General features: G+C 41.4%; 2 protein-coding genes across 19 annotated transcripts in view; one reads left to right on the plus strand and one right to left on the minus strand.

Annotated features, from left to right (window-relative positions):
* The window catches only part of FABP6 (fatty acid binding protein 6), a 46,331-nt gene extending 41,041 nt beyond the window's left edge, over nucleotides 1-5,290 (minus strand). For 4 of the 11 annotated variants that reach the window (XM_005231723.4, XM_055812847.1, XM_027778739.2 and 1 more), the window contains exons 1-2: nucleotides 4,884-5,290; nucleotides 3,167-3,254 (exon numbers count right to left, since the gene is read on the minus strand). The gene's annotated coding sequence lies outside the window, so the exon portion shown is untranslated. Of the gene's footprint in view, nucleotides 1-3,166; nucleotides 3,255-4,205; nucleotides 4,715-4,883 lie in introns of those variants that run through there. The other 7 variants (XM_013294655.3, XM_027778738.2, XM_027778737.2 and 4 more) reach the window with 2 other exon arrangements.
* The window catches only part of PWWP2A (PWWP domain containing 2A), a 43,837-nt gene continuing 25,490 nt past the window's right edge, over nucleotides 5,201-23,547 (plus strand). For 4 of the 8 annotated variants that reach the window (XR_008748531.1, XR_008748532.1, XM_055812839.1 and 1 more), the window contains exons 1-2: nucleotides 5,201-5,911; nucleotides 18,671-19,638. Coding sequence is in view for 4 of the 8 variants with exons in the window: in XM_055812839.1 (XP_055668814.1) it covers nucleotides 5,226-5,911; nucleotides 18,671-19,638 (1,654 nt within the window). In the remaining 4 variants the exon portion in view is untranslated. Of the gene's footprint in view, nucleotides 5,912-18,670; nucleotides 21,524-23,547 lie in introns of those variants that run through there. The other 4 variants (XR_008748529.1, XR_008748530.1, XM_055812838.1 and 1 more) reach the window with 2 other exon arrangements.

The following is a 23,547-nucleotide window of genomic DNA, read 5'->3' on the forward strand; positions in this document are numbered from 1 at the left end:
ACTGTGGTCACTAAATCCTAACTTGTGGACATTTTCTGAGACCCTCAGACTTTCCTCAGGGTCACAAGAAATTGTTGTCACTATAGCAGTCACAGGAAGCTATTGCCACTATGATTCAGATTGACACAGAGAGAAAAGTATGCTTTTCAGTGTTGTTGCTGAAGTGCCAGCAAAGACTGGAGATATTAGAAGTCTATAAAACACAATCCCTTTAATGTGTGGAGTCAAAGTCTCAGCAAGGCTGGTAGAACTTCAAATTGTAAACCTCTAATCTAAAATTCTTATGCCCTGGTCTAGATATTAGGAAAAATACCTACTAACGTACCAAGACTCTATAAACACTCCCTATAAATCTACACACCCGTTTAGAGCTTTCATATGCCTACACTAAGACAGATCAGTTGCAGCATGAACAGGCATAGTAAACTTACACAGATCCAGCTAGCCTGGATACCAATAACACCACATATTCCAGCTACTAGGCAATTACCAGGGTACAGCCCATTCCAGAGACTGCTACCACAGTTCCGCTGCTATTCGTAGCTAAATTAGGTTTGAGAAAGCTGATATTTGTAAACATGCTGCAATCATGCACTCTGGCTTCACTGCAACCCTGATTATACTTGATTTATGTATATTGTTCCATTACAACCTTGCATCTTGTGTTGGCTCTTTCATCACAGTGCACTTCTATGGAACTTAGTGCCCAGAGAATGATGTTACCACTACACATCTTAAACTACACACACCCAGACCCAATGAATTTATTAATTGAAACACAGGCATGCTGTGACAATTCACAAAATTCAAGAGTTTCTTTAGGTGAGTGCAATAACACGTTTTGGTCATGACAGAACAAAACAAATCAGTATCACTAATACTGAACAGCTCAGGCCTTTGAACAGTCAAGTCTGCCAGACCCGATCCTTACCGCATCCTGACTTCCACACATGGAAACAATTATTTCACCCATGTATAACCATACATCCAGATACAATCATATTTACTTCTTATAGGCATCATGCAGCCACATCGCATCTGTTCACTCACTCAACCCAAACTTATTACAACTTCTCCAGCTATCCGGCCTACCAATACGCTGTTAACACATCTTCACAGAGCTTTGCTCTTTTCTTGCTTTGAAATTCATAACTTTATTCCCTTCAATTCTATCAGTTCCTCTCTCAAATTCATATTTTCTTCTTTCTACTTCTGTCCTTTCTACCACTTGCTGAATGCACAGAGACTTGTTTTAATCTACAGAAAGTGTGTTAGTGCAATTTGTTCCATTAACTTAATCCATTTTATTTTGGCAGTTTCTAAATGTTCCAGGATAGAAACAAGACCCCAGCTATGCCAATCACTATGCAAACCAGCCACAGAAAGACAAACCCTATCTTAAAGAGATTAAGGCTAGATTTAAAATAAACAGAAATTAAATGGTGATCATAGGAATTTGGGAGGGAAAAAAAATTATATAGCCAGCACTTTTTTGTTAAACTTACAAGTTTCACCCTGCATCTACATGCCTACTGTTGGTAAACTTCCATTTAAAGGTTACCTATTGGTATCATATTTCTGTTGGCCATTACACTAGTATATAAATGTCCTTATTTAGCCCTTGTTAAAAGCACATATAGCACCTTTCAACATGCAAATGATACTGCAAAAGAGCTGTTTACATTCTATTTTAAGACCCCCTAGTAGTTTCAACCACTTGGGTCAAGCACATAATCTCCTGTTATTGCAAAGAAACAATTCAGAGCATTAACAAGCCATACACCCAAATTTCTCTCCCATGCCCAGCATAAGGATTGCTGGGGACTCTAGTAGATGTAAAGATGACAGCATTTTAATGGTAATGGTCTGCCTGAGCAACACCTACAACAAGGTGGATTGCAGTAAGCATTAACCTCACTGATGTTTTACAAGAGGAAATCTTCCATTTTATGCCCATCCTCTATGTTAGTCTGAACTTAACATAACAAAAGGCCTGCTGAGCTGAGCTATTGGATCTCAATATCCCATCAGCTCAAGTGAGTAGCCTCTTTGTACTAGTTGCAATTTCTTGTAGTCTCAGAATTTACTGCTGCCCTTCTATGCCATGGCACAGCAGCACCAGAGAAATGAACTGTGGCTAACTGAACTGACCGGCTAGCACAATCAAAATCACTTAGTATCTACACAAGCCATGCTGTTTTATAGTAAGGACCATGACAGTTCTGGCTTTCCCTGCGTGAAAGCTGTCTGGCAATTTTGCAAACATTTATCTGAGTGCAAGTGTTTGTAAGCTTTTGGAATATAGTACTAGGTGTCCTGATAAAAAAAAAAAATTACAAAAAATAGTACAGAATATATGACAATACATATCCCTGTACCCTACGAGCCCTTCTAGCTAATGTGATGCCTTTTCCTCACATTAGTCTTGGGGTAAATAAATAGATTACTACTAGTGTTAAAACAGTAACAACAAAACCATACTTCTAATGTACAGAACAATCCTGTGCATGCGGAGTATGGTTTGGTCTACTGTTGAAATACAGCTGGAGTACCTCCAAGCACAGTGAAATTCTTTGCGTAGGAGAGCAGCGTAAAGACAGTTTTAGTGCTATGTATGAACGATCTTCACTAATATGTTTCTTTAATCTAGCCTACTACTTGTCTGAATAAGGTAAAAGGTTTCTGGGAAACAAATGTTTATTTTCTATATGTCATATGTTGTCATAATCGCACATAACAAAAATAATGAGAGGGAAGAACAGCAGAGTCCTCCTTCCACTTCTATGACTATTTCTTTTAGACCAGGCTTCTTTGAGTTGAGAACTCTTTACGAATCATTTGCAGCTTCGGTGAACCTTCCAGAGCCACTACTGCATTCTCCTTGGCAGAACATACAGGAAAACCTGTAATCTCTGATCTGAATTAGAACTGAAATCCTTCCACACGGATAGCTTTGAAATGAAGGTAACTCAGTAGCAACACAAATCTTCTCGTTATTCTCCAGAATTCTGCCAAAGAACACATTGAGCCTTAGGGGCGCTCAGACAGCTGCCATCTTTCAAAGCATTATGGCCTCAGGATACAGAATACAGATCTTTTACAAATATGGTCTAACAAAATGACTTAGGAAGTAATATTAATGGTAGGTAGTTATGGAAAAGCTCACCAAATCTGATTCCTTTTAAGCCACAGATCACACGCTGTATCCATCTGCTGTTTCTCTGTGATACAGACTGACAAAGCTGCAAACATGGCTGGAAAAAAATACATTTGTAATTCAGTATCTACTGCTCCCTCCCCAATAAACCTATTCTATTCTACCCATCCACACTATCAAACCATTGATTTAACAGATGTAGTAATAAAACATACAAAAATTAAGCAGTTTAATCATTAGCAAATTCTTTTAACTATATTTCAAATATATTTGTCTCCAAGAAATGTGTCTAGCTGTTCTTCCTGATGTTCCCACATGTTCCTTACACACTTTACACCATCAATAATGCAAACATTATGCTCACCATGCAAAGTAAATCAGTATCAGATACAAAAGAAAGAGTCTTTATGTCTGTTAGGTAAGTTAAACAACTATGATCAGGACAGAGTAGGTTAATCATGCCTTTATTACTAAAAGCCCACAACTAGAATCTTGCAAGATCATGTCTTACTTGCATACTTATACATTACTTTTTTGGTGTTACAGAAGACTATTTATTCCATGTCCTCATTTAATATTATTAAAAAAAATCATCTTTGCATTACTGTAGTACTTTAACTACATATAACTCACTTTTCCTACTATGAAGAGAAAAAAAAAAAAAAAGGAAAAAAAAAAAGGTGTGTGTAGTACCAGGCCTTAAATCTGATCAAGGTTTTTTTCCTCATACACCTTGCAAAAATTTCCTTACTTCTTCATGCCCATTATTTTTAAGTTTTCTACCTGACAACCCACAGTGTAGCTCCATTTTTATTCTAATCATATGGTTGGTAGTAATTTTGAAGCCAGCCAATAAAAGTCCCTAACGTGAAAGAAAAAAATACTTTATTTTTAAAGAAAATCCGTAAGATTTGACTCTTCACTTCTCAGAAAATTTCATTTGTTGCCGCACAGTATAGCTCTGATAATAGCACTAGGAAGAGTAAACCCATTCGTGCTTTAACATCACTTTTGTCTTTCTGCCTCCAGTTGATCTACTTTTCTTTACCCAGCCATCCTTCCAACAAATCCTTCCTTTCTACAAAGGGCTCGGGCTCCCAAAATGTAAAATCATACATGGACTGAAACCTTTCTTTTCTTCATTATTTTTTCTTTAGGAAATACCAGATTTCCTACCTGCGGGGAAAAAATGCCCACACAGTAGCAACCGATTCAGTACATCTCCAGGGAAGAGGTTAACACTTTTCCTCCCAGCTCTGCGCTTTTCACCTTTATCCGCTGTACCAAATTCACTGTTTAACGTGTTGATTTACTTCACAAAGGACACCAGGCCCGCTGCCTCCCTCACGCTTTCCCTCTCTCTCACCACAGGTTTTCACCCACCCCCCTCCCCTCAGCGTGGGCCCCGCTCACCGCCACCGCACAGGGGCAGGTGGCGCCACAGACCAGTGCCCCCCCCGCCCCCGGCCTGCACACGCGCGGCGACGGGCGCGGTGCAGTAGCAGCCGGGAGGCAGAGACAGCCTCTCCCCCCCGGGGATGCCACTACAGGACAGACAGACCGACCGACCGACCGACCGACCGACCCTGCCCCCCCGGCGCCACCCTCCTGCCCTCGCCATCTTCCCTCACGCCCTCTCCCGGCCGCCTGCCCGCAGCGCGCATGCCGGCCACCGCGCGGCTCCTGCCTCGCTCCCCCCTAACAGACGTTTGGCGCCGCCAATTACCGGCCTCCCACGGGAACGGCTCCTCCTGCCACCAATGAGATAGCGGAGCAGCCCTGGAGGCCCGGCCCCTCTAATCTCTAACGGCCTGTAAAGTGCTAAGCCACGCCCCTTCTTCCTCTTCCCGACTCTTCATTGAATGAAGTCCCCGCTGGCCAACGAGAAGTTCCCACTCGGCTTGACGGACTACTCCGCTCTCCAGTAGAAGCAGGAATATGCACGGCGCCCGCCAATAGGCTGCCGGATGCGAGCCTAGGGGGCGGGCTCTCCCTCCCAGGCGGGCGGGGAAGGCCGTGGTTATCGATCCCGCTGCTGGAGGGAGGCGGCGGTGAAGCAGCAGAGAAAATGGCGGCCATGGCTGCGGAGGCGGCAGCAACTGCAGCGGTGCCGGGCGATGGGGGGGCTGGCGAAGCCGAGCCTGAGATGGAGCCTATCCCAGGCAGCGAGGCCGGTGCGGACCCTCTCCCTGCCGTCACCGAGGCCGTGGAGTCGGTGGTGCCTGATGGGGAGGAGGCCGACGGAGGGAAGGTTGTGCCCGGCGAGGCCGAGGAGCCGCCGCCTGTGCAGCTCGCCCGGAGCCCGGCCGGGACTCGGGAGCCGGAAGCCGAGAGGACGGAGAAGCTGCCGCCCTCCACCCCGGAGGAGGGCTCGCCCCTGGCCGAGCACCGCGGAGCGCCTAGCCCGGAGTCCGAGGAGGAGCCGCAGCCCTGCCCGCCGCCTGCTGGGCACCCTGAACTTCCCGAGGAGGAGCCGCAGCCCTGCCCGCCGGCTACTGGGGGCTCCGCGGAGCCGGAGCCCGGGGAGGAGCCGTCCCGGCCGGAGGAGGAGGAGCCGGATGCTGCTGATGCCGCCGCTGTCGAGCCCAAGTCCCCGGTGCCCGTGGCTCCGGCCGGAGGGGAGGCGGAGGCTCCGCTGCTGCCTGGCTCCGAGGTGCGGGTCACCCTGGATCACATCATCGAGGACGCCCTGGTGGTCTCGTTCCGGCTGGGAGAGAAGCTTTTTTCTGGGGTCCTCATGGACCTCTCTAAAAGGTGAGATGTCACGGGGGAGCCGTCCCGACACCCTCCCCCCCCGCCCCGGCGACGGGGGCAGCGAGGGCGCCCTGCGCCTCTCCGGCCCTCGGGGAGGGGCCGGGGGGCGCGACGGCAAGGGCATCCCCTCCCCCCCCCCCTCCCCTCCCTTCCCTTCCCTTCCCCCCCTCCCCCCCCCCCCCCGCCTTCGCCCGTGGGGCCGGAGCCGTGGGTCCGCCCGGGAGCGAGTGCCTCCTGCCCCCGCGTCCTCCCCGGGGACCGGAGGCAGCCGCTCACGGGCAGCCGCCTCCTCGAGCCTTGTAGCGGGGGTGGAGGGAGCGCGGCGGGGCGGGCAGGCCCTCCCGGCCCCTCTCGCCCGCCCCCGGCCCCAGCGCGGCAGGGGGGAGCGGGCCCTGCCCGGGGCCGGCAGCTGCCCGCCCGCCCGCCCGCCCGCCGGACGGTGTTGCCCCTAACGAAAGTACTGTCCCCTGGGAGTGAGAAAATGGGGGAGCCGGAGGGGGGCGAGCACGTGGGCCCATCCTTTTGGCTTGGCTGGGATGCACGTCGGGCCTCCAGCATCCCTGGCTGCCGCGGGGAAAGGACCTGAGCAGCAAACGCTAGCATTTATCCCGGGCTTTGTACAGACGTACAGACCCTGGGATCTCTTTTTCTCGTTGCCTTGTGTGTTACATTGCCTAGGTAACCTTATTTTTCAGAATAATGGTTTTCAAGCCACGCTATTACATTCCTGAAGTAGTTACTAGTATCTGATTGCTCCTTGTCTGCAGTAAATGAAGTTTAATGGTTCTTAAATAACCTTTTTTTTGGAGGGGTGAGGGACGACGACGACTGTTTCTTACCACAAAATAGCTTAAAGCCTTACCATACTGTGAGGCCTGGGGTTGCTCCTCTCATTGCCTTCCTGCAGCAAGGGGTTCTTGGGAGTCTGGAACTCACCAGTGGTGCTTATGTATCTTGTTAACCATCTAACTGCTATTTACAGGTGAAAATACCTCCTCCTCTTACTGCTTGCTTTCTAGACATAAAAGGACTACACAAGTACATGAGAGGAAAGTGAAATTTGACTGGGGTTATTATTTAAAATAATTGGTATGCAAAAAATGCAGTGCTTCTCCCGCCCCCCCCCCCCCCCCCCCCCCCGCCTTAAGCTGCATGCGTGGTCATATGCCTTTTATGACTCCCTTTTACATTACTACTAGCTGTTTAATAACTTTCTGTAACAGCAGCGTTCTCAATGCTTTCTAAAAGGAAAGCCATTAGGGACCAGCACTTTTGTCCTGAAGCTAGCTTCGTCGTTGGTTTTTGAAACAGCAGGCGTTTTCTGAAACCCAAGTTCTGGGTAATGTTATGGAATTAAGTTTTAAGTTTGTCAGTTGTCGTTTGAAATGTTACCAGCTTGCCTTTTGAAGCCGCGTACTAAAATGTAATCTGCAAACTACTTGCTTCTAGTATGAAATATTAAAATGTCTCAAAGCAGGCCAGGAGGCATTACAACTTCAGATGTAGTGCTAGGTAACATAGATTCTTTTATAGGTCTGAAGTTGTAATAGCAAAATCAAAAATCACATTGTTTCCCTGGTTAGTAGGGTGACAAACGTGCTTCTGTACTTTTAGGGTGTCTATAGATGTGAAGAAGGAAGATGCCAGCTTCTCCCTTGCTCCTGAAAAGTCATATCATACTAAGCACTCATTGACCCCAAACATCCCCTCGTTTGCCCGAGGTTTTCTTGTACGAGGAAGATCCTGATGCAGCCAGACCTACTGCAGCACTTTGCAGTAAAGGTCATCTGTAGCAGGCAAGCTGCTGCTTTTCTGTTGTGCCTTCAGTGGAAGCATGCATCTCAGTTTCCCCTGTTTTTAAGCACAGGCCCTGGGGCAAGTCTTCACAGTAAGAACTGTGAAGAAGTGATATATGAAGGCTTCTGCTATTACTCCTAGATTCTCTTATGCAGTGGAGCCACTTCTTTCTCTCCATTCATAATGATCTTGGACTTCCTTCAGAGGTGCTTCTTACATGAGATTCCAGAAGATGAATTTTAAATTCTAAAAGCAGAGTTCTTCAGAGTGCGTGGACAGGAATTGAGTTTCTAGACATAAGGTCTGTAATACTTGGCTGGTGACAAGTAAATACTTGTAGATGAATAGGAGTCTCTGTTCAGATATCTCAGAGCAGGAAATGCAGTGGTAAATGAACTCTAGGAATAGTCCAAGAACTTACTACCTGTAAGAAATTGAAGCATTATCAGAAAACAGGTGTTACATGAATACCTAAGACTTAAATTTTATTTCAGACTTTATGACTTCGGTTGGAAGTGACTGAATGATAGTATTGGGTATCAGCTTTTCTCTATATGTTTGTTTTGTGTAGCAGCATGTGAACTTGTAGAGCATCAGCATTTTTATTTAATTTCTTTCTGCGTCTAGTATATCTAGAGGCAGGCCTAGAATTCTTATAACAAGTTTTTCCACTGAACAAAAAAAAAAGGAGGAGTACGATTGTATCAAACCCATGTACATTTCAGCCTGCATTTACATGAAAACACTGGGATTTCTAGTATGGAAAGATAGTTTTCAGTAACCACCTGTCTCCACTATCTCATTAAGTGCATTCAAGATTCATGCAATCTTACAAACTTTCCTAATGAAGGGGGATCAATATCTTAAACCTGCCAGTTCTTATTTAACAAAAGTGAAGTTTTGTATTGGCATTTACTCATTCAGTAGCTTCAAAAAGCAGCTGATGCGTTCACTGCATGTGTTAATACAGTTTTCATCATATACTTGGAAGAAAATAATTCCTAGTCCTTTCTGCTTTCCCTTCAGGGCTGTGAGGGGGTGCTACTTCTGTACAGTACAAAGAAGACTCTTTTAATCAATGTTTTAAAAACCTGTCCAGTGAACTCTTTTAGCCTTCTCAAGTCATGTTCTGAATTACTTGATCTTCAAGGTGAAAGAAAAGCAAAAATGTTCCCCATATATTTCTGGTTTTAAAGTTTCTTTTTTTGGTTTGTTTTGGGTTTTTTCTTTTTATTTCATTCTGTTTCCTTTGTTGAAATGATGCACTGACTTTGCATTTTATTCTTGTGGACTTTGATATGAAGTCAGTGGTGTTTGTATTAAAGGTCTGACTTCTTCTCCTACCCTACCCCCTGTAAATAGGATGTCCATTTAGGAGTTGATAACACAAGCACCTCAGTGTTCAGTGGACTTTATTACTACATTTATTTGAGGTAAGGAAGTATTTTCTCTGTTTTAATGGCAGTCTTGTGTACCTGTCAGCAGCTGAACAGGAAGTTTTGAAAGTCAGCAGAGAATGGGAGCCCATGTCTACTGAGTTAAAAAAAAAATTCTTACGCAGTAAATAATCATCTAAAGAGGCACGTATCCCCACTTCTGTTGCTCTAAAGGCTTGTTGCATTAACTAGAAATGTGATCTTACTGGCAACAGTAGTAATAAACTTTTACGTGCCTTATTGTATGTTAGGATAAAGTTCTGATGTGAGGAGTTCTGGGTATAGCTGATGGAGTGGTGCTGAGGAGAGGCAGGACATGCAGGCAGCCATCAGGCAGGCAGCAGGCGGCAATCCTGTCCTGTTGTGTCAGAGCGGATAGCAGAATGCTTCATGCACGACTGTAGTTAATATCCCATGCTTTTGTACAAGTTGTCATTGAAAACTACTTGTTAGGTATGGGGCTTAAATAAGGCTTGTGAGCTTGCCCGTGTCCTGCATTTGCCGAACACCCTGTTTGCTCAGGGTGTGTGAGATGTGAATGCCACCTGCTGGCTCCGAATTAGTGTAAATCTTGCTCTGCACCTGGAGGAAGGAAATACCTGATGAGCATAGCATTTGTAAACCTTAAAATGTAGGATTAATAAGTCCTAGTTTTTAGTTTGCTTTTCTGGAGAGAGGATAATTATTTCTGCATTTTTTTTCCCCTTCCCAAAGATTAAGGACACAAGGGGGATTAAATTTATGTTCTGTTGTTTTGCCAACATTCAGGACTTGGACTTTCTATTGCTTTCTCATTTGACTAAAATTTTCCTTCTAATCCTACAGATGTGATGGACACGTGCCTTCCTATTGTCTTTTTCTCTAAGCTATTTCCCTTTCCACTTGTGTGTGACAATAGCTTTTGAGGGGAAAGGGGAGAGCAAAAAGTTGTTTTCTGATCTTAGATACCCAAAAGATGCCCAGTACATTGCTAGTAGACAGGTGTTTGAAATTATATCTTGGGATTTGGTTGTGGAAGAGGAGGAAAGACTTCCTGCAGCATTATATGATGAAAATAAACTCTTATAGACAGCTTCAAGTTCTTATAATTCTAGCAGCAGTTTTCAGTTATGGCTTGCTTTCTTGGCAACTCTTGAATCCTGTATTTTTCCTGATTTATTCATGGACCTTTCTACTCAAAAAGAATAAGGGTAAATAATGGACTGTTGCATCCATTCTCTAGTTTGTGTTGTCTTAATCTGCAAAACATCTGTTAGATTTGTAAATCATTTATATTTAACACTTCTTGAAAATTGCAGTCTATGTACGCTTTCATTTTGTTGGTATAAACTCCACAGGGTGAATCTAGTGTGTTGTAACCATATACACCAAGAATGATGCGGGGGGGAAGGTACACCCAAGTTGAGAAATTTAAGATGCATGATGCGAGAAGGAAAATAGCAGAAGTTTTGAGAAAATGTGGCACGTTTCTCCTGCCTTTTAAGTTCTCTTTTACTAATAACTTCATTTAATAAGCAGGGACAACATTTGGTTGTCCTTGTCTGCAGAAGGTTTAGATTCTAAGTACTGATGTTCAGTGATACACATTATCAACAGTAAAGAAATATCTGTTACTCAGGGTTGTGTTTTGGTGTGATAATTATTTTTTTTTAACTTAGACTCTGTGCAAGGTGTTCCTACAGTTCATCACCTATTCTCTTTTGTGGTTTTTCTCAGATGTGTAAAGGAGCTTGGTGAAATTCTAGCATTTAAGTAACAACCATTTGTTTGTTTTTTGATATTTGCTTTATCCCCAGAACACTGGAACCATAAGTGTGATGTGTGTGTGTGTGTGTGTTTAAGAGAGTAAATTACTACAGGTACTTTGCTTGTGATTGACAGAGGTTATATATTGAATGACATAGTGTCAAATGTAGCCTTACTTAGAGGACAGGGTTGGATCAGAAGTTGTCGTGATATTGCTCTCATCCTAAAATTTTTTTTATGATTTTGTAATGTTTGTATGAAAATAGTTTGTCTTGTGTCTCTACATTCAAACCTTTGAGTGTTATTTGCGGTCACTTATCAAATGTTTCTTGAAAGGCTTACTCATTCCCAGGTTTCCACTTGGAAAGTGAAAATCTCTGACAAAACTGGACTAGCTTTTAGGGGTTTGCTGAAATGGGTATAAGGCATGTTAAAGCTGCTGTTTATACTGAAAACATTCGTCAATCTGCTTCTGATTTTGAGCCAGTACAAGGAGTGTGACTTCCCTTTCTCAAACTGGTAAACCCTAATCTTGCTGGTAAATAGGGCGCCTGTGGATTGTGCCTCAAACTTTCCTGAAGTAGCTGTGGTCTACTACTGTTCTTTGTCAGACTGTGATACAACAGATGATGGTTAAACTGTTCTTTCTTCTTACAGTATCCTTTTCTGTCTTCCAACAGCATGGATTACCGTTGCTTTCTCAGAGTAGCTTGACTTGACTTGGCTTGAAGTGTTGAGAGACAGGGTGGAGGTGAAATTTTCAGTATGCTTTAAATAATTTTTTTTCTTTTCTATTATGGGACTGATGGATCTTGTCCATCTTGATGTGGAATTGGCTTAAAGTTCATCCATTAATTAACAGTATCATTCTTTTCCATGTGTCTTGGGTCTGACTGGTATGTGGATGATCTTGAAGTCCATATTCAAGGCATTTTACTTTAATCATGAAGTTTTGCAGTTGTGTAACACTTCCAAATATATTGGCAAAGCATCTACTTTAAAATGCAATTGACACTTGAAACTAATAATACCAACAGATGTAAAAATTAAAAGATAATTGTAATTTCAGCTTAAACAGACTTTCAGTTTTATAAGCATGCCAGTAGAATTGGTAGTCAGCAGGAAGCCTAAACTGAAAGCATTCTATCTTTTAAAGTTTGCTTTTATATCCTTGATGGAACTCAAAGTTGCAGAAAACTGAAGGAAATTCTGCAAATTAACTTGTAAATCCTTTCCAATGAAAAGGTGAGGGGTACCTTCCCACTTCTGTTATTAGGGAGGACCACCTGTATACTCTTTAGGCTTATCAACTTTGAGATTCTTCTGTCTCTACAGTGGGTAATTCTTCAAAGTCTGCATCAGCATCCTGGCTACATAAACTTCTGTGATTCAGTTTCCTGGGAGTTGGAAGTCTTTCAGAGGGCTTCTAACTTTGTGGAGCGGTGTCCTGTAAGCTAATACAATGTTTGGTATATTTGCATGTTGTTTGGTATCCATTAGTTGGTTTCCACTTGGGTAACGATTGCAGTAGTAGATCCAGGTTGACAGTGGTTACAAATTAAAAATCACTGCTGCCTGGGGTATTCTAACCAGTTCTCTTGAGGTATTCTTTCAAACTCAATTCTATGTATACTCTGCCCTTGTCTTTCCTCTGTCTTGAAAGTGTCCCAGAAACAAGAGCTTGGATTTCAGGCAAGTGTACCTCTTTGAAAAACACCAAGCATAACATTGATTTGCAAAAGTCTTTGAGTAGTAAGCTTCTTATATTTCACTTAGATGTGGATTGTCACGTGTTACTTAATTTGAACTGTCATATATTTAACCAGATTTTTCTTGGTGCCGAGTGTGTGATGGAGAGGCAACATCTATTCTTGATGATGTGTTATTTCCAAAGAGTTACCTATGCTGCAGTCCTGTGCCATGTTTTTAGAGCTCTAAATGAAATAAGCATTTTCTAGTCTGCTTAGCTCAGGAGGTGAGTAAACCGTTCAGTTGATAGTTTGGCTTCTGTGGATGCTTTTTTCAGTAAGGTGCCTGCCACTTAAAGCAATATGTTCCATATTGCGCTTTATCACACCAAGTAAATCGTATATTAAAAATAGGTTATTGCATAATCTCTGTTTTAAATACATGTACTTTATGTTCAAATAGCTATGATCTAAATGTGTTTTATATTGAATATTATAATTTAAAACCTCAGTTTAGATACATGCATGAAATATATATACTTAGCTCTACATTATTTCAACATATTATTATAGTCTTTGAACTTTTATCCATGCAATAAAAATTGCTTCAGTTCTTGCTTGTTTTGGCTTTTGCAAAACACAAAGGATGATACTGAGTACAAGAGCAAAGCATAGAAAGGTAATCGGAGATTACTGTTGTCTGACATGGTAGTGAAGATGAGTTTTGATCATAGTCATTTACAACAGACTTTATTTAACACTTACCACAACACTGGAAGTTACCGTGCTTTGTTGACTTTAATTCAGTGTGTTTGTAGACAGATGTGAAATGCTTCTGAAGCAGTTCAGTGGGTTCTCTCCTTCGACTGCTCTTCGCAGAGCAAGGTGCTTTTTCACTTTTGTTTCTTTTAATGGAGAAGCAAAAGTTAAGAGACATTGGGGCCTCAAGATGAGAGCTTAAGACTTTACATGGTAGTAGTGTGAAAACACTTTGCCCCAGGATGTATTGTTTAGATGTTTATGTATGTACAGTTACAAATTTAAATGGGATTTTTTCCCTCTCTCATGTTTATTTTTTAAAAAAATACTTTTAACTGTACTGTGTTTTTGCATACAAATTGAGTAGTAATATGTATTCATTGCAGTAATTCTGCTATAGAATTTTGATTTGAAAAAAGTGGGTTTACTTTGCTTGCTTAAAGCAATACGGATTTGTGTTACTAATATGTAAACTTAAGTGATAGACTTCTAGGTTTGATACCCAAACTAGCTTTTACATAACGGCTAACTAGTATTTTTCATAGTTCATTAACTTGCAGCTGACAAATGGAAATAAACCCTGACTTTTTAATCATATTTTTGTGTCTGCGTACCCTAGCCAATTGAAAGCTTTTCTCAGTCTAAAGATGACTGGACTGCCAGAATTGATCTCATCTACCCCGGTAGCCTTTTATTAAATATAGTTCCTGATATTCCTGTTGCTATTTATGTCTTTAATGCATATGTATATTGGAGTGATAGGTATACCGGAAACATTATTAGACTCTACTGATTGCTCTAGTTACTTGTAAAACTTCTTGGAGATAAGTTTCTTACGATGGGTCTCAACAGTCTTCTCCTTTAGAGTTGCCCTTTCAAAGCAGAAGAGAGCCAGGACACCTTTACGGGGAAGGAAGCAGGCAGCATGGAAAACTGATTCTAATTTTTAATAGGTGTGAAGCAGCAGTGCACTGCTTTCCAGAACTGCCTTAAGTTAGGTTGAAATACCTATTTCTTACTTTGGTTTTCCTAGCACTTCATTTTAGATCCCCTATCAATGAATCCTTCTATTCCTTCAAGTCTGAGGTAGAACTATATTATGTTATGAGAGTGGGCTGTACAGTGGACAACTGGAACTTATGCACAAATGTTGGTTTTTTTGGTTTGTGTTTTTTTTTTTTTGTTAAGCAAACCGTAATTGCAGTAGGCCTTTCAAAGTATAGCCTTTTCTGGAGGAAAGGAATATTCTGTTAGGGGCAGGCGATACTTGGGATCGGTATGTTAAAGAAATTTAGTTTGTTGTTAAGGCAGTTCTTTGAAGTACTTAAACATGCAACATCTAACAAAGGAAACGTGTAGGTCATCTCACTGAGGTAGCATAACTGAAATTGTTTCTTTTAGTAGGTGGTTTTCTGCTGCCGAGTCATTGATGTGTCAATCAGTAAAGGTGATGATACAACCGAGTTAGGTTGCTTGGGTTGTTTTACGTTTTTTTTGTATGGTAGCCTTTTAGACCCTCTTCATCTCTGCAGTAGATGAACCAAATGCTAGTTTTTGCAACATTTATGTCTAACCTACATACACATGACACTCCTAGCTATTTCAAACATGTAGTTGGTATAATCAAAACTATTACCGTGATCGTATGAGAAGTGCTTGTCTTCAAGGTCTACCAACTAGATGTATGAAAATAGGGCTTGAAGTTCTAGTATACTCAATAAATACTTGTGTTTCCTGTTGAACTAATTATGGGCTGTATTGTGCCTTGTCTTTATTAAGTTTAAGATCACATCTTCATTCTGCTGCTTCTCTTAAAAAAAAACCAGGCCATTTGCTTTGCCTTCACTCTCTTCTTACCTTGTTCTTTGTCACCATTCTCTCCTGTATCATTTACAGTTTCATTCCTGAGTTTTTCTGCCATTGTTTTCTCTTAATTTTCATACTGTTCTTCCAAGTTGCATAGTTGGAGAACTTCATTCACCAAGGAGGAAACAAAGGTCATACAAAACCTGAATGTTTATGGATGAAACCTGCTATTGGATGAGGGCAAAGAGAGGGCACCATACACTCAGCTGTTGGAAGTAATAATCGGTCTCTGGGCTTAACAAATTTCTCTTGTACTTCAGGTGGACTGTGTTTTGACTAGTCATGTCTTCATGTATTGACACATCATTTACAGGAATAGTGCCTTCATTTGTTCTTACATAACTGGCACTGGATGATATCTGAGAATGTTCTCCAATTCTACAAGTCATTCGTTTTTAGGTAGACAGGAACAGGAGATTTTAGTTCATTTGTTAAAGCAGTATCTTTTGTGAGACAGACTCCAGCTTCAGAGATTGTCTGGATTGGTTTTGTGTCTCACTAAAGAAGGTTTGCATTTTAGATAAAAATTCCACTTTGGCTGTGTTGTTCTTCCGCTGTTTGGCCTGTGTATTATGCAGGTGCTTGAAAGAAAAGGTAGTCTAAGATGCAGTATTAATCTTCAATACCTTCATGGTGTCAGTCATCTGGCGAGCTTTCCATTAAGCTTTTTTATGCATTTGGATTGCTAATTATGCTGACTTTGTGAGGCAGTAGAATGAATGTTTAGGGGGAGGGAGGTGAAGTAGGTAAACAGGATCCTTCTGGAGAGCCTCCTTGCAGTCCTCTTCATCCAGTTCTTCCCTGATCGATGCTGCTAATGCTAAGCAAGACTTGTGCATTGGACTGTGGAAATGTCTTGTGAGGGGCTAGGAAATGTGGCTCCTGAGACAATGAAGAGAGTTGTAAATAATGTTTTCCTGTGTGGGTTTTGCCTGTCTGATATCATGCTCCTGTCTAGTTCTACTTTAGTGATGTTTTTTGGGGGATTGAAACTTGCACAGCAGAGATTTTTGTCCTGCCTTGTTCTCAACTCTTACAGTAAATTAACTGTCCCAAATGCTGTAATCTTTATTGGGTGGTGAAAGATGGGATCTGGGTTGTATTGCTCTTAAAGAAGCTGAAGTTCTTGATGCAAGTAACACTGAAAATATTGCCAATTTAATTATTATCAGTGGATAGTTTCTTTTTAAGCCCTACTTGAAAGTGAATAACTTCCTCGTAATCATTAATGGAAGGAAAAATGCTTGTGGAAAAGCAACTTCTTTGCGCTTGGTGGGCTTCTGGGACTTTAGGGAACTTAAAACTTAGTTATGAGTGTGTCCCTTGTGGTTTAATGCCCGACTGCAGGCTGGAGAAATGCCTGTATCAGCTGCTAAATGTTTATAATTCACTGTAGCCTTCACTAGTGCAGTAGACTGCATTTAGTATTGCTGCTCATTTCTGTAGGGATATGTGGAATTCAACTGGAGTGGGTCCAGACCTCAGAAACAAACTTTTGTGGGTGGTGGGATATTTTGTGGTGAAGAGCACTCTTCCGCCAATGGATAAAACCAGAACTGTTCTAGCTGCCCACCTGGGCTCCTGCTTCTGTCTCCAGGGTTCAAAGGTAGGAATGTAACAGCACCTAGGTGTAGGGCGGCAACAGTGTCCATGGTGGTACTAACTGTAAATTGCTGTGTGTTCAAGTTCCCTTCTTTTTTATGATGACAAAATTATTTGGTTGCCCCTTGCTTAGGTTGTTTGCTGTTTCTGTTCTCCTTTTGAAATTATCCATCCAATTTGCATTTCATTACATCTTGGGTGGGTTGTTTGCTTTAATTACAACTTTTAAGTGCAAAAAGAGGCTTAACAGATAAGCAAAAGGACAAACAAGTGGCTGCTTTTGTTGGTGTAAAGAGTCTTCTAACACCTATGATGTTTTTTCAAAACCAATTTTGAAGGAATAAAGCCAACGTGTAGGCACTCGTATAAACTGCATGTTTCTTGCAGGAGTGTGAATGGAAAATAGACTGGTATTCATTTATCTTCAGTTGAGAGGCAACCATAGATTGTAAATAAACTTCAGTTCAATCAGTTAGAGGATGTTGCCTTTGAGCAGCTACAGTGCAACATGAACTAGTGTTAGCCTGAGGACAAATCTTGGGTAATTACTTCATTCTCCTGTCAGGTGGGGTGTGGGATAAATGTGATGAGTTTAGTGATTCAAAATGGATGATTTGGCATTTGAATTGCAACCTTGTCTATCATGTTGTTACTGCATTAAGGTCAACTATTAAAATACCAACTAATAGAAGCCAAACACTAGTGTGTGTATGGGAGCTGGAGTCGGGCAGAGCTCGAGCAGTGAACAGCCGAGTGACAGCTTTTTGTAAGGCTGCTACCTCAGCTGGCAGATTGTAGAGTGGAACAGAATGAAGGTTAAACAAGCTTTTATAATCCCTCCTGCCCTGTTCTGAGGATTGAAAGATACGGTGTTGTAAAATGGATGTATTTATGGTTGGATTTCCTTTCAGAAGGCGGCAAACATAATGCCTTTCAAACTGGTAAAATGTTTCCCTTAGCATAACCCTTTGCAGAAAGTCTCAGTTACCTGTTAGGCAACATGCTACTTATGTTACTATAGGGAAGTTGAGCTAATGCCTGAGTCATACTGGGATTTTTCACTCTGTTCTCTTAGAGCTGATCAGGGTGGTGAGAAATGCTGTGTGAGTCAAACAGGGCAGCAGAGACCTAGAGCTGTCTGGAGCAAAGTAGGCAAAGGTCTAAATTTTGTTTGCTCGCAAAACAGGGAGGAATGGTTTGTACTGTGTTGAAAAAAAGGTAGTGTCACCAGAACTCAAACTAACAGGCTAGCCAGTTTTGGGCTGTCATGCATCAGATGATCAAGTGCTAATCTTTAGTGGATCAAGAGTGATGGTACTTTCTGTAGAGAGTATTAAATGCAAGTATTTATGCAGTCTGTATTTGCCTTGATTAAATCTGAAACATACTTGGCCTTTTGTGCTATGCTAAAAATTGAAGAATTTTGGAAAAGTTCCTGAAGACACCCTTCTTCACAGAGTTCTCTTAGTGTGGAAGTATGGCTTAGTATGGAATTTACTCTTGGGTTAGAATTGGAGTTGATGGGATGTGTATAGTTTGTATGTTTATAAGCATTTTCTAAAAGTACAAAGTTAATTCTTTACTGCTGTCTCTAGGTGATATTTTTTGTTTACATTTTGAGGGCATCTTGTTGATGCAAGATAAACTGATAGTAAGTGAAGCTGCGTATTTCATGTTCTCTGCTGCCTTGGTTTTGCTGTCCTGCTTTTTCAAAGCTTACCATAAGGCTAGATACAAAGCCTGAATTTTCCTGGGACTTACGTCTTTATGGTGGCTACATAACGTGGACAGGTTTTCAAATACTTTTAAATAAATGCAGCAAAAGATCCCTCAAAACCTGTAACCTTTTTTTTTTTCTCTTTAAGGTTTGGACCCCATGGAATCCCTGTGACCATATTTCCTAAAAGGGAATATAAGGATAAACCTGAAGCCATGCAGCTCCAAAGTAAACCATTCCAAGATGAGGCACAGGTGAAGTGTGAATCTAATGCTGCAGTCCCTGATGACTCTTCTCTTGCGCAGCCATCAGAACCTAGCATAGCTAAAAGCCTATGGACTTCTAAACCACCTCCTCTCTTTCATGAGGGAGCACCATACCCTCCTCCTTTGTTTATCAGGGACACGTATAACCAGTCAATACCTCAGCCTCCGCCCCGGAAAATTAAGCGGCCCAAGCGTAAAATGTACAGGGAGGAGCCCACTTCTATCATGAATGCTATCAAACTACGGCCCCGGCAGGTCTTATGTGACAAGTGCAAAAACAGTGTTGTTGCAGAAAAAAAGGAAATTAAAAAAGGTGGCAATGCAAGTGACTCTTCAAAATATGAGGATAATAAAAAACGAAGAAATGAGAGTGTGACTACTGTGAATAAAAAACTTAAGACTGACCATAAAGTGGATGGAAAAAGCCAAACTGAAAGCCAGAAAAGGAATGCTGTGGTCAAGGTTTCAAATATTGCCCACAGCAGAAGCAGAGTAGTTAAAGTTTCCGCACAAGCAAATACTTCAAAAGCGCAGTTAAATACAAAAAAAGTTCTCCAGAGCAAAAACATGGATCATGCAAAAGCTCGGGAAGTCTTGAAAATGGCCAAAGAAAAGGCACAAAAGAAGCAGAGTGCAACCTCCTCTTCCAAAAATGCACATTCAAAGGTCCACTTCACACGGCGTCTTCAGAACACCAGCTCAGGTTCCCTTCCACCCCGATTGCGTTTAAAGCCACAAAGGTATCGGAATGAAGAAAATGACTCTTCTCTCAAGACAGGACTTGAGAAAATACGGAGTGGCAAGATGGCATCTAAGCCCCAGTCTCGCTGCTCCTCCACCCGCTCAGCAGGTGAGGCCCCTTCAGAAAATCAGAGCCCCTCAGAAGGCCCTGAAGAGGCCAGCAGTGAGGTTCAGGACACAAGTGAAGTGCATGTAACTGTTGATCAGGATGAACACCAGACATTGGGCAAGAGAGGCAGCAAAAGCAATATAACGGTTTACATGACCCTTAATCAAAAGAAATCTGACTCTTCCAGTGCATCAGTTTGTAGTAGTGATAGCACAGATGATTTGAAATCTACCAACTCTGAGTGTAGCTCTACTGAAAGCTTTGATTTTCCTCCAGGCAGCATGCATGCACCTTCCTCCTCCTCCTCCTCCTCCTCCTCCTCTTCAAAGGAAGAGAAAAAGCTCAGTAATTCCTTGAAAACGGAAGTCTTTTCCAAAAACGTCTCTAAATGTGTCACACCAGATGGCAGGACCGTATGTGTAGGGGACATTGTTTGGGCCAAGATTTATGGCTTCCCTTGGTGGCCAGCCCGTATTCTTACCATAACTGTGAGCCGGAAAGATAATGGCCTTTTAGTTCGACAGGAGGCTCGTATCTCATGGTTTGGCTCCACAACAACATCTTTTCTTGCTCTTGCACAACTATCCCCCTTTTTAGAAAGCTTCCAGTTGCGCTTTAATAAGAAGAGAAAGGGTCTTTACCGCAAGGCCGTCACAGAGGCAGCTAAGGCTGCTAAGCAGCTGACTCCCGAAGTTCGGGCCCTGCTGACACAGTTTGAAACGTGAACATGGAAAGTAAGGTAGGCAAGAAACCTGGAGGCTCCACAAAATTCATAGCCTAGTTAGAAAACTACCATGAAGGACTTGTCAAGTCAGAAGTTGCACTCGGTTGACTGCTCTTTTTATACTAAAGTTGTTCCATTTGTAGCGGTTTCTTGACAGTTAAGCAAATTGAACATGCAATCAAAATTAGCCTAAAGTGAGAACTTGAGTATTTTTCAAGTGAGAATTTTTTTTAAAGAAAAAAAACCTCCTCAAACACCCAATGCATAGGAGCCATAGCCTGAGCTGAAAGGCAGCTTATTTGCAGGGAATTTTTTTAGTAGTTTCTACCCAGTATATAACTAGTTGCTGTGTGGCAAAGGGTTAACACAAGGAATGAAAGTAGTAGCTGTGACTTTTTTTTTTTTTTTTTTTTTTTTAATTAGGTGGCCCATCAGGGAAGTGTAGAAATGTAAGCCTTGTCTAAATGGTCTTTAAAGATTATTATAGTCTCTGATGTATTTAGTCTGGCCAGTGCAGATTGGTTCAAAGCATGCTTAAACATCTGAGGGAGGCATGCTCCAGTCCACACAGGCCAGTTTAAACAGCATTAGGAGGCTTGCTCAAGTTTTTAAGGAAGAAGAATTCACATAACTGAAAGACCAGATTAAATGGGGTTTTATCGTAGTGACCACTTAAACACTCAACCTTTCTATGCACATGGGGGCACAAATATAACACTTCAGGGTCTGAAGCGGAGAGGGATGCCTGTAGCTCTAAGACAAAGCTGAGAAGTCGCTCAGTGTTTGGGATCAAGGGCTGTTAATGCTGCATAGGTGTGAATCATAACTTCTGGTCTTTCTTCCCGAAGAAATCTTTCAGGCCATTTGCCTGGAGGTTTAGTTTAAGAGAGGCTTTGTTTTGAATGTGTAAATAATTGATTGCTGAAATTGGTCAGATTTTCTCCTGACTGGTTGTTCCTAAATTCTTAGGATACGTCCTAGTAAATTACACTTTGTGAATTGTCAGATGTGTAATTGTTGCATTTTGGATGTATCTAACTTCATTTTTTTAATATTTCCGTTTAAGGTATCTGTTTGCAGGTCAGAAAATGAGAATATGTAATTGTGTAATGCTCTGAAATGTAAAAAAACAAACTGTAAATAAAATTGACTAAATCTGAATTATTTGTGTGTGTTTCTCAAAAAGCTTTGAAAAAAATCCAGGATGTTAGAGTACTTCATATGTATGCCGTATTTAGAGGACACCCTTTTAAAAAGTAAATTGTCCTTTTTCACATATTCTTAAAGATAACTGCTTGATGTAAAGTACTATTGGTATACTTCAGTCTTAATTTTGAGATTAAGCAATTATCTGTCCTTTTGTTTCAAAACTAGCTCTGTAGAGGGCTTTCTGTAAAGTTTATCAAATTTCTCCGTTAATTAGATTTTGTTCCATAGATTTGAGTAAAGACTGTGGATAATGTCACTTATACAGTGGGGAAATGTTTTCAGTTTTCTCCAGCTATCAAAACCTAATCAGACCCACTCTTCACTGCTACCTCAGCTTTTCTTGCATGTCTTTTGCTCAGCGTTGGGGCATTTTCATGCAACTGACTTTTTTTTTTTTTTTTTTTTTTCCCTCCTAGTTTTGGTCCTAATCTGACCATGTGAATTACTGTCTCTTCTCCAACCCACTCCTGTTTCAGCCTTGCAATGTCTTGTGAAGAATCTGTCAGCGCTCATCCCAAAGCAGTTTTCATCCTGTTTTTTCCATAATTGCCCATATAGGCAATCATGACATCTGTAAAAATCTAAGTTTAGACTGAAATCAGATTTTAAACAGACATGAAAATGGGGTAAGGATTTAATCATCAAACCCTTAAAATCTTTTTAATTTAAGGTTAAATTTCATATATTCATGATACTGTCTGGTCTTTCTGAAGCATTCAGTTTCTTTTTACCTTTTTAAATTACTCTTGTGCCCACAGAATTATTGGAAGTCTGTAAGTGTTAAATACATGGCCATTCAAATTTTCCTCAAGTTTATGGTAGTCTCTGTTAGGTGGTAACTAAGCTTGCAAATATATCAGCTTTACCTTGGCATTCTAAGTTACAAAAAGAAAAACCCCACTGGTCAATGCTTTTTGAATGTGATAAACACACAATAAATTTTATAATGTGGAAAAAAAAAATTGGAAAAAAAATCCTGTTTCACTTCTCTGTATTCTTTCCTGCAAACAGAAACAGTTGCTCTAATTAAGTAAATAAGCCGTACTTTGTTATTAAAGCAGGCTGCTTTTTGATGTCAAAGAGCACATACAACGTGGTTTAGATGTCTGCACTAGTTCCTTGAGATTTAGGAGCTCAAGCGAACTGGTTACAAGTTAGTTGTTCTGAGCCAAGTAGTGGTGAAATCAGTATTTTCATTGTTATTTTTTCTTTAAAAGACCTGGAAGCTTTGTACTATTAAGTTAGGATAGTACTAAAGCATACATAGTCAAAGCTTGCTCAGGTGTTCACTGGTAAGATGGGAGAGCAACAAGAGGGGTTTCCTTATATTGTTATATGTTCAAAAGAACTGTTTATGAAATGCATTTAAAGAGTCTTAGTTTTGATTTGTAGTTGATCAGGCGTTTAAGAAGTCTTTCCTAAGTTGTATAGTGAATGTGCATTATCCTTTCAGACTTAACAGGTCTCGAAAGAAATGACTCTTTTTTTTCTTTTTTTTTTTTAAAAAAAAAAAACAGTTAGGTTGAAAATATCCTATTCGTACTCATGCATGATTTTCCTTTCACTCTGAAATAGCTATCACTCTAGATTAACAGTTTACAGTGGAGAAAATATTGGGCTTGTGTAAAGTCTGGGTGCAGTAAGTAACCCTGTTCGTGGCAGTATGGATGCTGCATGTCGGTTAGCTTTGAAGGCAGACAGAGCTTATTGCTGTTTTAGCTACAAACTGCAACATAACCCACACTTAACGTGCCTGTCTGCTCCCAGCAATGCCTACACTGTGAGTGTGGACTACTGCTCTTGCAGCTGGGTGCACATCTACCATCTCTGAGTTAGCTTGACAGTTTAAATGGCTATTAAATAACTCATGACAGGAGCATGTCTGTATGGTGCCAGGATAGTGCATCTGTGTAATTAAACTGTGCAACTGTTGCAAGTAGCCTGTGTCGTGAAGACAAACTTCAGTAGGAGTGACT

Source organism: Falco peregrinus, chromosome 8 (genome assembly GCF_023634155.1).
Source record: "Falco peregrinus isolate bFalPer1 chromosome 8, bFalPer1.pri, whole genome shotgun sequence".
Classification (NCBI taxonomy): Eukaryota; Metazoa; Chordata; class Aves; order Falconiformes; family Falconidae; genus Falco; species Falco peregrinus.